This window comes from Zea mays, chromosome 3 (assembly GCF_902167145.1).
Source record: "Zea mays cultivar B73 chromosome 3, Zm-B73-REFERENCE-NAM-5.0, whole genome shotgun sequence".
Taxonomy (NCBI): Eukaryota; Viridiplantae; Streptophyta; class Magnoliopsida; order Poales; family Poaceae; genus Zea; species Zea mays.
Genome location: NC_050098.1, coordinates 218788472 through 218801922, shown reverse-complemented (window position 1 = coordinate 218801922; position 13451 = coordinate 218788472). Strand labels below are relative to the sequence as shown.

Sequence of the window (13451 nt, the reverse complement as noted above, 5' to 3'; positions counted from 1 at the left end):
ATTTAAGTGTGTTGCGACCCCTGAGGCGTGACTTAGACACATAAGCTAGAATAATTCGGGCGGTTCTGCCACAGCTAAACCCATCAAGACACCCATGGGAATAAATAGGCATCTCGACCTCGACATGGGAGGTAAATCCGTAGATCAAAAGATATACCGGTCAATGATAGAATTTTACTCTACTTATATGCTACACGACCGGATATTATGCTTTCTGTATGCATGTGTGCAAGGTTCCATGCAAATCCTAAGAAAGTTCACCTTAGTGCCGTGAAAAGAATCATGCGATATTTAGTTTACACTCCTAAGTTTGGGCTTTGTGCAAGGTTCCATGCAAATCCTAAGAAAGTTCACCTTAGGGCCGTGAAAAGAATCATGCGATATTTAGTTTACACTCCTAAGTTTGGGATTTGGTACCCCAAGGGATCTACCTTTGATTTAATTGGATATTCCGATGCCGATTATGCAGGGTGTAAAATAGATAGAAAGAGCACATCAGAGATTTGTCAGTTTCTGGGGAGATCCCTGGTGTCTTGGGCTTCAAAGAAACAAAACTCAGTAGCTCTTTCCACCGCCGAACCCGAGTATATTGCTGCAGGCCATTGTTGTGCTCAATTACTTTGGATGAGGCAAACCCTTAGGGACTATGGCTACAAATTATGCAAAGTCCCTCTCCTATGTGATAATGAGAGTGTAATTCGCATGGCGGATAATCCCATTGAACACAGCCGCACTAAGCACATAGACATCCGGTATCACTTTTTGAGAGATCACCAACAAAAGGGTGATATCGAAATTGCTTATGTTAACACCCACAACCAAGATACACATGACCACAACAATATGAGAATTCATAGTTGACACAACCTACATAGTTTGTGTGTTTAGATTATGTCACGTGATATGGACAAAGCTTCTAGCTTGTGACAAGTGCAATCCTAAAGCTATACTCAGGATGAATACGTGTTGATATAATAGTATAAATGGAATGGAGTACCATCTAATTAAAGGACAAGAAAAGTATTTTTAAGGAAAATTTAAAATTGTATTGAGAAAAGGAAAATAAAATTCCTATAAAAAGAATACATGAAACTGGTCATGCTACATTCTAGAAAAATAATTACTAGGTCAAACACTCATATTCATATATAGTCAACACATAAATACTCATTTATGATGTCAAAGCAATCATATATATGGTTGTGAATCCATTTTTTCTAAAAATGATAATGGTTAGGAAGAGGTCTTTAAAAAGAAGAGCCATGATCAAGGACAAGTTTTTCCTGTGTAACTACTCCCTCCATATGAATAACTTTATTTTCTTGAGAAATTTTGTCCATAAATAGTTGCTTTGTAGCCTCCCCTCACCCTTACCTCGCTGAAAACTTCTACTATAAAGCTAAAATGGAAAACAAAACTACCAAAGAGAGCACATAAAACTTGACATGTGTATCACAAATACAAAATGTCCATCATACTAACCAGTTTAGGCTTTGATTACCATTAATCCTCCTTCAATAGCACCTTCCATTACTATAAAAATCCAAGTGCTTTGTAAGCCAAAACTCTGACAAATCTAATTAAGACATTATTAAATACCAAACCATTATTTGTCTTCCATAATGCCCAACACACTCAAAAAATGCCACATTGGTTTCTTTTGTTGCATACTTCAGGAAGGAAGGTCTCAGTGTGGCCCTATAGACTAATAGGAGTGGCCTCCCATGCAAATATGTATCCAATAGAGCATTAGCATACTACTGTCAAAGGACATTTGAAAAAAAAGTGGCCCACATCCTCTTTACCATAGAGTTTGCAATTCTTTGAACCCTCTTGTTTCTATTGTAGTAGTTGATCTGCAATTTTGATTCTATAATACCAAGTCATCCACATGAAAATATGGGTTTAAGAGGGAGTTTGGTGTTCTAGTTGTCTAACATTCTATTATTTGTCGCATATCCACAAGTAATCAACCTATAAAGGGACCTAGTGGAGAAATTTCTAAAACCTCCCCAATTTCAATACCACCACATATTTGTTGTTATTCAACTCAAATCTTACTCAATGAGTTTTGTAGTTATAACCACTCTATTATTCAACTCAATCTTACTCAATGAGTTGTGTAGTTATAACCAGTCCTCTAATTCTTCCTCCCCAAAGCTTATTTTGAATCTTAGCTCCCATTGCTCTAGCAAGCTTTGGCCACAAAGATGTGTTATTCCTGAAAAATGATGTACAATTTGTGACAATACATAGGTATCCACACACAATCCCAAAATTTGGTGTGCTCACCATTCTCTCACAACCACTACTACATTGTATCTTTCACACTAATGTATGGCTCCTTACAAGCCACCCTAAAACTAGGAAACACCTATATTCTTATTGAAGAAAAAACAACTTAGTGCTAAAGTACTTGGATCTTAACACTCTAAAATGAATATCATCATCTTCATTTCCAGTCATAAGATTCAATTAGCTAATATAGTGGTATACAAGGCTATAAATTCAATATAAGCCTAAGACACAAAATTCATTAGGTTTACCTAGGCCCTACTGCTTAATCATATAATACTTCTTGTTGCCTACTACTCCAGCCTAGAAGAACTTGCCTCTCATGGAGTCAAGCTCTTGATCATGTCTCTCATACAACCAATAGAAGCCCATTACATACAAGGAATAATGGGTATACAATTGTTCAACGCAATCGATTTGCCTCCATAACAAAAACTTAAAGGGTTCCTAATTTCTAGTTTTTTCTCACCTTATTTGTGCCACTCAACTCTGCTTTAATTAACTTCACATCACTAACAAGTATACCAAAATACTTCATTGGAAAAGATCCACTCTTATATTAAAAGTATTAGCAACCCCTCTCTAACTTCTTTACTCGTCAAGACCATAATAATTTCCCGCTTATTGTAGTTAATTCTCATACCAGACTCCTTATAGCAGAAAAGAAGAAATCTAAGGTTCACATTGTTTGTCATCTATGGGTTCAAAGAACATAAGTGTCATCTACATATTGTGGATGTGTGCTACCACCCTCCCCTATATTTGCCAGAAGCCCTTGGTTAATCTTCTTTCGCTTAACCAATTTTAACACCTTAGCAATATCATCACTTGTAAGATTACAAAAGGCGATGGTGGCAAGAACATAACTTCTAAAGCAAACACTCCATTTAGTCCATTATTTTTCGAAGTTCTTCCTCTCCATTAGCTCTTCTATATATTTCTAATATATCATAATCCTTCTCAAAATCCAGTTAACTAAATTCCTAGTTAATCTCATCAAAAATTTACACACACATTTGTATGACACCATAATCATGAGGTTGGGCTTGACTTTAAGGCTGAAATTTTATATGTACAAGGCATCAAGTAGACTTTAAGGGCAAAGTCCATGCTTAAACAAAAGAAATAAGTATTATTCATCTCTCCCCATCATATTCTCTTTCCTAAATGGCTAAAGACAATTAGCTTTTGCTCTTTGATGGTGGTCAATCTTCCACTCCCCCCTCTCCTTCGTTCCCTACCCATTGCTCCCACCTAAATCGGTAGATCTAGATACCAAACTCAAATTTCGTTGTTAGTGCATCATCGCCCCACCTAATCCTCTCCTTATATGTGTAACTACCACCACCCCAACGGTTAGCTCCACCATGTCAACTAGCTTCTTAGTGTGAATATGGCCCAAACTCATCATTGGCCTACACAAGGATGCGAGCCAAATTTGTTTGCTCCTTGAGACTAAATCTCAAGCTTGTATTTTGATCCTAGGAGTGTTGGTATATATAAGATTGTCCCTTAAAGCTAACTCAACTTAAAGGAGCAATAGATGTCATTATCACCACTATTCATCCACTCAGGTGCAACAAGAATTTAGTTGATCGATAGATTAACATCACTCGAGTACAGAACTGATGTTGGATTTAGATCGTCCAAAATCCAAATGGACTTAACCCATTTTGGATTTAATTAGAAGAGCTTTTTTGGACATGGATATCAATTGGCATGAGACCCAAATGCATGGTTTGGATAAAAATCTTAGGTATTTAAAATCCATTGGACTCCTCACAACCCATCTCCCATGGTGCCTTCACAAACACGTAGGGGAGCGATGTCTCGAGCTTCCTCGGCCCTTGTCGCTGCTGCTTTCATGCAATAACAATTAATTAGTGATGTCTAAGGGCCTATTTGTTTTAGCCCCACCGAAGCTTTTTGAAAAGCTATTGTTCGATTTTTATCATAAACCCAGTTATAGCTTTTAGATGATGTTACATAAACTCATGAAACTATAGAAGACCCATAAAACCATTTTTTTCAACTCATACAAACTCGATTTTTCTAAGCTTTTAGTTTTTCAAAAGTTAAATAAAAATATAGTTGTTTGTTTGAGCTTACGACATTTTACGCTGAGAAGCCATCCAAAAAGTCAAACAAATGAGACTGTCTTTTCAGCTCCATGCTAATTCATCTAAAATATGCTACAAATTAACTAATTTTAGGATTATGTACATAAGATTTACAAGGAAAAAAGGTAGGGAAGTTGGGCATACTAATGCAGGTGACTTTATCTAGAAATATTATTTAGCTAGGATTGACTCAAGCAAGACTATACATGTTCAAACGTCTAGTCAAATAAGGTCAGATCGTTGGGCATGACTCATACCCGACCCATGTTAGTGTCAGGTCGGTTGACCCGTGCTTCCCTATTGGACGGGTTGGGTTTTCCAGATTGGTTTGGATTTTTTGGCTTTGGATCAGGTTTTTTTAATTGGGTTGGGCTTTAGTTAAAAAAAATCAGGGCTAGTACTCAACCCATGGATTGTTGATGGTCAAAAACTATAACTCATGTTGTATTGGTCGAATCGGGTAGGATCAGATTTTTAAGACAGGTCAAGTCGGCAGCAGGACTCAGCCTCTGGCTTCTTACAAAGAGCCCTACCAAATGGGGAGCTATTTGCAAGAAACCCAAAGCTAAAGCTATTTTTATAGAGAAGCAAAAACCGAAAAATGTCTTTTTCTATCTCATCATAGACGTATAATTAAAGCCAAACTTTGACCATTTATTTTTCTAAAATGTACCATCAAGTACAAAATGAACATATTGAAGTACTTTTGAATACAAATCCAAATATATAACATGCATACATTAAAAATATATATGTTTTTGACTGAATTGTTAGTCAAAAGTTCTAAAATGATGAGTTTTAACAAAAAAAAACATGTAAGGCTTATTTTATGGGCATGGAGGGAGTACAAATTATTATAAAACCACAATAAAGCTATTTTTGTCAAACGTTCTAAGAAAAAACAACTACAATTCAACCAGAGAAGCTGCCCAGCGAGAGCAAGAGCACTACCAAACCGGATTAAATCAATGTTGGGTTCGGCCGTATTGAAAAATAATGGATGACAAGCACCACTTTCACATTGAAAACCCCATCCGCCTGAACATGTCACGTATTTAATTCAAAGATCAGAAGTACAATGATTCCACTCCCTTTTCAAAAAAAACGAAATAACTCCCTTTTTGCAGTTTTTTCCTGTGGAAGTTCAGACCAAACTTTCGTCGGTCAACTTATGTAGTTATGTTATATTATACTCTCCAGCCTAATGAGAATGAGATGTTGTAATATTATGAAAGTTATCATACAACCTTAAGTCCTTAACACTACTATTTTTGCTTAGTGAAAAGTGAGAATCAGCAAATAAATTAGAAGTAAAATGACAACTTTATACCAAATTTTGGTACTTTGTAATTAAACTTGCGTGAATATCAATAGAACCAAAATGCTTGGGCAATGAAGCATATATAAGCTATGCTGACAGAGAATTAAAAGAACGAAACACTATTCATTTTTTTATTTGGGACACTCATTTTTTCCCTAACAATCCCATCCCAGAAAAATGTTTCATGAAAAAGGGTGGCCGAGCTATGGGGCGACCTTAGCAAAAGCTGCAGCGAGACATTCATGCCAATAAGGGGGCACTACTGCGTCCAAGCAGAAAACAAGAAACGCAGCTGGATGCGCACGGACTACTAGGCGTGCCATTGCACCAGCCACCAGGTCCTGCATTCCACGGGTACGTCCAAGTCCCCCATAAGGACACCTATCTCACTGCGAACATTAAACTATAAGAGAACGCCCAGATGTAAACAAAATATGGCAACTCGGGCTAGGCTGAGGGCAGAAGACCCTCAGACAAAAAGAAATTAAAATGGAATAAAAGGTGTTCAATGTGTACTTTCTGGGGAATTAGGTATCCGACTTAAATTTACCCTACTTTCCACCAACAAAGCTTCAGAATCCCCATCACTTGCAGCAACATCAAGTTTGGTGCCAAGAATAGAGCTCACCCTACCATCCCCATGAATATCATCGATAACTTTATCAACCTCCATACCTGTCTCAGAATCATGCATGATGGATGGCTTCTCTTGACTGTCAGGAGGGCTAGCAACAGGAGCAGTTTCTTTGCCTAGTCGAGGTTCTGTCATAGCAGAGGGCATAATCTCCATGTCATCACCTGAAGAAGGTGCAACATTCCCCAAGCCATCACCAGGTGTAACTTCCAGTATGCCAACAGCATGTTCGAGGGTTGCTTGTAGTGCACCATCCTCAATTGCTGGAGGTAACACATCCTCCATGTCCTTGTTAAACTGTGTGATTGCTGTTGTTGCCACCACCACCTCAGGTTGGGGAATTTCTGGAGGTGCATCCAGACCCCCAGATCCTATAGTTGCTGGAATAGTCCCCTCTATGCCATCACCAAGTTCCTGTTTTGACAGTGATCCTTCCTCCATGACCTCAGTGTGACGTTGCAGAGCAGGATTGCTCACCACTTGTTCAAGCATTTCCTTGCCATGGTCATCTTCTAGTACATCCATGTTCGCTTCCATTTTTACAGATGCGGAGACAATAATTAAACCCTTTCGAGTCTGGTTGTTACGAAGGGCCAAAGCCCTCTGTCATCGTCAAAAAAGAAAAAGTTAACATTCCCGTATCAATAAACTGATAGCTAATTTGTGTAATAGAGCTACACAGATACCGAATAGTGAACAATAAACAGATGCTTTTACTTTCAAATAAGTTTTAGAGAAGATTGGTACAAAGAATAAAGAACTTGCCTGAAAGATAGTACTGTCACTCTTGAGGTAACGTGAACTGAAAGGGTTGAGGTGTCCATATTTTGTAGACATTTTTTCAATATTTTCGTTATCCTGCTTTACAAATAAATTTATCAACCATAATAAAAATATAAAAGTGAATGAAAAAGCAGAAACCTAAATAAATTTTAACGAATGCAAATACCTGAATTCCATTCCTAACCAAATGAGAGGCTTTTGTTACGCCCAAGTCTCCCAGCAAGGATATACACCTTTTGTACAACTCAGACTCAACAAGGTCATGTGAAACATTGATTCTGGCTAGATAGTCTTTACAAAAGACCGCACCATTCTTTGTCAGCATAGAAGTCACATGTTGTACTCCTTGAAGAGATTCCAAACTTTTTGAACTTTTAGAATCATCCTTTGTTTCAAATTTTTCAGCAGTCAAGTGTCCAATCTCCTTTTGCTCAGCCTGGGGTTGAAGATTATGTTGTCCACCAGAATCAGAAACAGCAGTTATTGCAGAGTAAGGATCCTTCTTAGCTATCAGAAGTTCAGCATCCGGCACATCATTTGGTCCCTTGGATATATCACCAGTCAGCTCCCACCCTCTGCTGCCACCATGAGGTCTATTCTGATCCCACTCTTGTCTACCGTAAATATAGGGTTCACCCGGAAACACACTACTGCCTCCATTCCAAACTTGCATATGAGGTGGGCATGATTCATCCAGATGATTAGGCCACCCAAATGGGTGCATGTGGGTTGAAAACCTATCGACAGCATCATGCATGGGATATGAAACTCCAGGCTGGTTTAACTTCATTTGAGGTCTAAGGTTAAACATAGGTGGGCCTCGAAACTGATGGACAGGCGGATGAAAACAAGGAGGACCACCATGTTGGATGGGGGCAAATCCATTAGAAACTGGAGAAGCCCAGTTTGGCGGATTGTTCCAGGCATGTCCATGTCCACGAACCGAATTCATGTCATTCCTCTTTTGATGACCATGGAATCTCCTATCTCCATTTTGAGGCCTACGGTCATCATCATGCAGACTAAGGAAGGAAGAGTCGCTATTCCTTGCAGAAGGTGGCAGAGGATGATTTGGTGAACTGCCTGAAAAATGACAACTTCTACTTATGGATGAATTTGATGGTGTTAGCTCTCTGAATGGAACTTTAGCTGGTGTTCGATCTTGATGATGTGATCGTTCTTGGGCTAGGTCGCCATCTCTATCTCTGTATTTCGTAAGGCTGTTTCTTTCTCCTTTATTATCTAGACTGCGCCCACCACTAGGCCTGCCTGAAAACCTCTGATCACCTGAAGAGGGAGATTTTTCAGACAGTTGTTTTGGTGAAGTATGCTTATCTTTCCTAGGTGTGCGATCATAGTGTGATGATGTAGGAATTTCCAATGCTACATCACAAGGCTGGTCATCCTTCTGTTTAAGCCTTTCAGAAGACCAATTTTCTGCATCCCTGTCACGAAGTCTAGAAGCAGGTGTCCTTTCTCTAGCAGAAGATGTTCTTGGTCGACTATTTCTCTCATCATATGGCATTTCTCTCTTTCCATGATCTACCACTTTAGATCCATGCCTGGAAGAAACAAAGCATACAAGAGGAATGCAGATAACTTAATCCCAAAATCTGTTAATTAATTGCAAGATTGCAATATTTGACAAACCAATGTCTAAAACAGATACCATGAAGTTCAAGAAATGATCAAGCCTCACTTGGCCAATAACCTCTCTAAGCTAAATAAGAGACGTGCTGGCTAGGAAGATCAACTTCCATGGTGACACCCACTGAAACAATATATAGTTTTCCTTTTATGTGGATTGTAAGCAAAATCAATTCGCAATAAGCCAAACAAACTATTTTAGATAGAAAAATATATTACCCTGCACCCCAGAGGAACTCCCCAACCATAAACCAACTGATCCATTCTGGAACTTTCTAACATGAGACAGTTTTCTAAGGATAGAAATAAAACTAACCACAAGGAGCCAAGTCAGCCAACCAAACTGTATCTGATAAATAAATTGTGACCTCAAAAGGAACTTTCTGGCCTACAGATTTATTACAAATAACAATAGATAGTCTCTTCAAATAATTTGTCACCCAAGACAACTGCAGTCAGCAAATATACTGACACAATAATTCATGAAAGCTAATTTCAGGGACACCCTCTGAAACTTAATTCATTAGCCCACAATGCTAGCAATTATTTCACCACAAAAATCATCGGCCAATAGAAAACCAATTAAGTCGAAAATGGCAATAGTTCTATCAAGCTTTTTTCTGCCACAGAAGCTACCTTATGCATAGAAACACTGCAATAATTTAGCACACAAACTATAAGCATAATACATTAATACATGTCATTAGTAAGGAACAAATACACATTGTTCACATTAAATAGAAATATATAAGTAAAATATTATTACTGTAATACTAGGACAAGGTACAGCTACAATGCTGCAGCCTTGTAAGAGACGAGTGCAGTATTTTCAGATGTATAACCATATATAGAAGAGAAGTTACCGGTTTTGATCTTTATCATGATAAGAACTTGTGCTAGGTGAACTTCTTGAGTGGATTTTACTTGGACTACAACTACGATCAGGTCTTGCTCTCTCAATCAAAGAATCCAGACGCCCACTGCCTGAAGATTTTTCCAAATGCACACGTTGATCACGTGTGTTTGGAGGCTTTAAATCGTATTGGTCGTCATTTTCCTCAGGAGGTCGTTTTTTCCCTCTACTTTCTTTATACCTGTTGCCATAATCCTCATAATGATCATCTTGAACTGCATCCTTTCTGTAATGGCTCTCTGAGCTTTTGTGCCCATCTTTAGCACTCTTATAATTAGCTCTATCACTTTCATGACTACGAGCCACTCGCTCATCAGAAAACTTGTCATCATGTTGCCTTTTATCCCTTCCATATTCGTCCTTGTACTTTTCCTTATACTTGTCATCATCAAACCTTTGCTCCTTAGAACTCCTAGATTTACCATGTTCATATCTGGACAGGGTCTTTCTGTCATCGCTGTCTCTATTGTCAGTGGGCCACTTATCTGTATCTTCAGAATCATCTTTTCTTCGGCTGTGTTTGTCAGCTTGCATATCAGGATTATTGTACTTCCCTTTTGCTGAAATTTCTGCCTCCAAAATTAGTAGTTTAGAAGAAAATTCTCAGCAAAAGAGAAGAAAACAACCCAAAAATATATACAAGGAAATTCAAATAAGCAGCATTCAGGTAAAACAAGTACATAAGTAAACACCATTCAGCATAGAGCAAAAAAAAAAGATCTTCAAGTATACTATACAACTACTTCACTGAGGCAGGGCCCAGCACTATGAAAGGCAATAGATCATAAGTACAAGAAATAAGGTTTCATATAACTTTACTAGAAGATATCGAGCTGTTAGCTATATATAATAAACACATCAAAGTTTAATGTAGCAAAGGGAAAGATGGATGCTAAATCGTTCAGTGTGGTAGAAAAGAATACAAATTGCTAGCACTATTTTCCACCACTTTCACAGAGTTTATTAATATATTATACCACTATTAAAAACAATTATAGCATCATGCAAGACTCTAAATAAAATCAGGATAAGAAAAATGTAACACATTGCAGTAGGAACATGACATATAATCGTACATAGGGCAAGAATGCTATTGGTATTGTGGAGAACATGTAAAAAATGGGCTACTTACCATTGACATCTGTATCTCTCCTATACAAGTAGGCATCCTCTTCCGCCCTACTCGTCTTTGAGCCACTCTTCCTGCTACCGCCATCCTCATACCTCTCATGCTTGGAATCATAATCTTTCTTGTCCCTCTCACGGTCCTTCTGCCTATCACGCTCCCTCTCCCTTTCCCTATCCCGCTCTCGATCCTTATCTTTCTCACGCTCGTGTTCCTGTTCCTGTTCCCGTTCTCTCTCCCTCTCCCTCTCCTTCTCCCGTTCTCTTTCCTTCTCACGCTCTCTATCCCTACTCCTTCCCATATCTCGCTCCCTCTGCCGCTCCCATTCTTTTTCCCTTTCCCTGTCCCTTTCCCTTTCCTTCTCCCTCTCCCTATCTCTGTCATCCTTATAATGCCCAGCACTCTCCTTCCTCCCATCCTTCTCTTTCTCTGACCTCCGCTTCCCAGAGTCACTCTTGGACGCAACCTCCTCGGCCCTGTCATCCACAATCATCGCCCGTCTGCTTGACCTCTTGGACTCATCCCCCGATCCCCTGGACTTGTCGGGCAGTTTCTCCATTTCAGCATGCCCAAAGGTCTCACTCTTGGACCTCTTGTCGACCAGGTGATCGTCGCAGACGCCACTATTCCACCGGTCGCTGACCACATCCACCACGGCATCCTCAACCCTCTCCTTCCTCTTTTTCCCGTGCTCCGGGTACCCGTTCCCCGATCTCACGGGCTCCTTCCCCGAGGACGAACGACGCCTCTCGGGCTCGGCATCTTTGGAAACCCTAGCCGCCGCCGCGGCCTCCTCCCGCGCGCCCGAGGCCGGAGCCGACTCCTCGCCCTCTGACTCCGACCGGTCAGCGGACCCTCCCCGCCTGTGGGACCGGTGCGACCTGTGACGCGAACTCCGAGGCATGGTGGGCCAACCCTAACAGAACACCACCAACCCAGATGCGGAAGCTCCGAAGCTGGCGACGCGGGGCGCGCGGGGATCTAGGCTGCCGTGGCGGCGGGGAGAGGCGAGCGCGAGGGCGCTTGGGGTTCAGCGGCTAGGGTTTTGGTAGGGTGAGGGAGCGGAGGGGAGGGGGAGGGGGAGGGGGAGGCGGCGGCCGCCGGGATGGGAGACGACGAGATCGTGTGGGTGGAGAAAATGGGAAAGGAAAATGTTGGTTGTTTTTCCGGTTTTGGATTTGGGACGAGGCCGGGAGGGGTTTGGTTGGGGATTTGGCCCTGGCCTGGTGGTGGTTTGCTTCGCTGCGGTACGGGGGCGCGCGTCGGGAACTCGGGATTGGGCACGGGAGTAGAGATTCAAAAACCGTCGGTACATCTTCCGGAGCTTCTTATTTTCATACCCAAACAAAACTAGATATATAACTGTGCGTTGTCACGAGAGTTAAAAATCTGTATAAAATATAGATATGTAACGACAATTGTCGTTATGATATGAAAAATCTGTGTAGCAAAATATTACATTAACACTAATATTATATTTTAAGTATAGGCTGAATGCTTTGGTATCTATTTATAGTCGAAGATTTAACTAGGAAAGTTTGATTAATCATTCACTGCCCAGATGCAACTGATAACACAACAAGAACCCAATTTGGAAGGACGAGAAAGAACCAAATGCACACGGTTCAGCTCATCCTTCCGACTTGAACATCCATCAAAGCTAGCATAACATAGTTATATACATTGATAAGTAAGTTAAAATAAATCAAACAATCTAGGAGATAAATAATGTACTCCTGTGAGTAGCTAACACGACATTTGGTATAAGTTTCATATCCTTACTTTTCACATATGAGCATTCATATCTGCTAGTTATAAGCAACATGTCGTAAAAGTGTTGTGGAAATGATTGAGTAAATTTAACGGTAGTTGATAGTTAGTCACCATTTTCTATATATTGTGCACAAAGAGAAGTATGCCTAAGAAACTAAGTATATCTATTAAAAAACTTGACCAACATAGAAGGGTTTTTAATTAAGGGTTTTTAATTAAGAACACATACAAAAATTTGCCTCTACAATGACTTGGACTTGAGAGGTCGGGTGTGGGCGTACATGCATACTGTCGACCAACTAAGCTACACTGAGCTTCTTAAATTTTTTATTTTAATTAAGAACACATGCAAAAATTTGTCTCGACAAGAACGCATACAGCGTGAGCATGAGTGGATGAGGGGGCATCCGTAGCTTGCATAGTTGCTTGCTTGCATGCATCGTGAGTGGGAGAGCAGGTGCATGTCGTGCGCGATAAGGTGAGGGCTTGCATGCAACATGAGTGGATGAGGGGGCACCTGTAGCTTGCATGCAGCGTGAGTGGGAGAGCAGGTGCATGTCGTGCGCGATAAGGTGAGGGGGCACATTTTGGTCTACGCTACCTTCTTAATAGTTAGTAGAGATGACCAACATAGAAGGGTTTTTAATTAAGAACACATACAAAAATTTGCCTCGACAAGAACGCATGCAGCGTGAGCCGAGGGAGCCATGGGGCCTAGCTTCGGAGCTAGGTGCATGCAGCATGAGTGGATGAGGGGGCACCCGTAGCTTACATAGTTGCTTGCTTGCATGCAGCGTGAGTGGGAGAGCAGGTGCATGTCGTGCGCAATAAGGTGAGGG

The 13451-nt window shown here is 40.4% G+C and overlaps 1 protein-coding gene across 2 annotated transcripts; it reads right to left on the bottom strand.

The window, feature by feature from the left end:
• Positions 1 to 5843: 5843 nt before the first annotated feature.
• Positions 5844 to 12080, bottom strand: LOC103651410 (zinc finger CCCH domain-containing protein 13). 2 transcript variants are annotated; one of them, XM_008677045.4, is made up of 5 exons: positions 10846 to 12080; positions 9664 to 10282; positions 7320 to 8715; positions 7136 to 7228; positions 5844 to 6973 (listed from the first exon to the last, which is right to left on the bottom strand). In XM_008677045.4, the coding sequence occupies exons 1-5, from the start codon at positions 11741 to 11743 to the stop codon at positions 6242 to 6244; spliced, it is 3738 nt and encodes a 1245-aa protein (XP_008675267.1). In that variant the 5' UTR covers positions 11744 to 12080; the 3' UTR covers positions 5844 to 6241. The 2 variants fall into 2 exon arrangements, with proteins under 2 accessions (XP_008675267.1, XP_008675266.1); XM_008677044.3 differs by having other exon boundaries at positions 7136 to 7231; positions 10846 to 12019.
• Between the last annotated feature and the right edge of the window lie 1371 nt (positions 12081 to 13451).

What these genes read in the sequence shown, in the direction of transcription:
- LOC103651410 (XM_008677044.3), bottom strand. Translation starts at nt 11,743, where the DNA reads ATGCCTCGGAGTTCGCGTCACAGGTCGCACCGGTCCCACAGGCGGGGA. An exon ending in TGGTTAGGAATGGAATTCAG is followed by an intron (nt 7,232 to 7,319) that starts GTATTTGCATTC and finishes TTATTTGTAAAG; the next exon opens with CAGGATAACGAAAATATTGA. An exon ending in GTGACAGTACTATCTTTCAG is followed by an intron (nt 6,974 to 7,135) that starts GCAAGTTCTTTA and finishes TGACGATGACAG; the next exon opens with AGGGCTTTGGCCCTTCGTAA.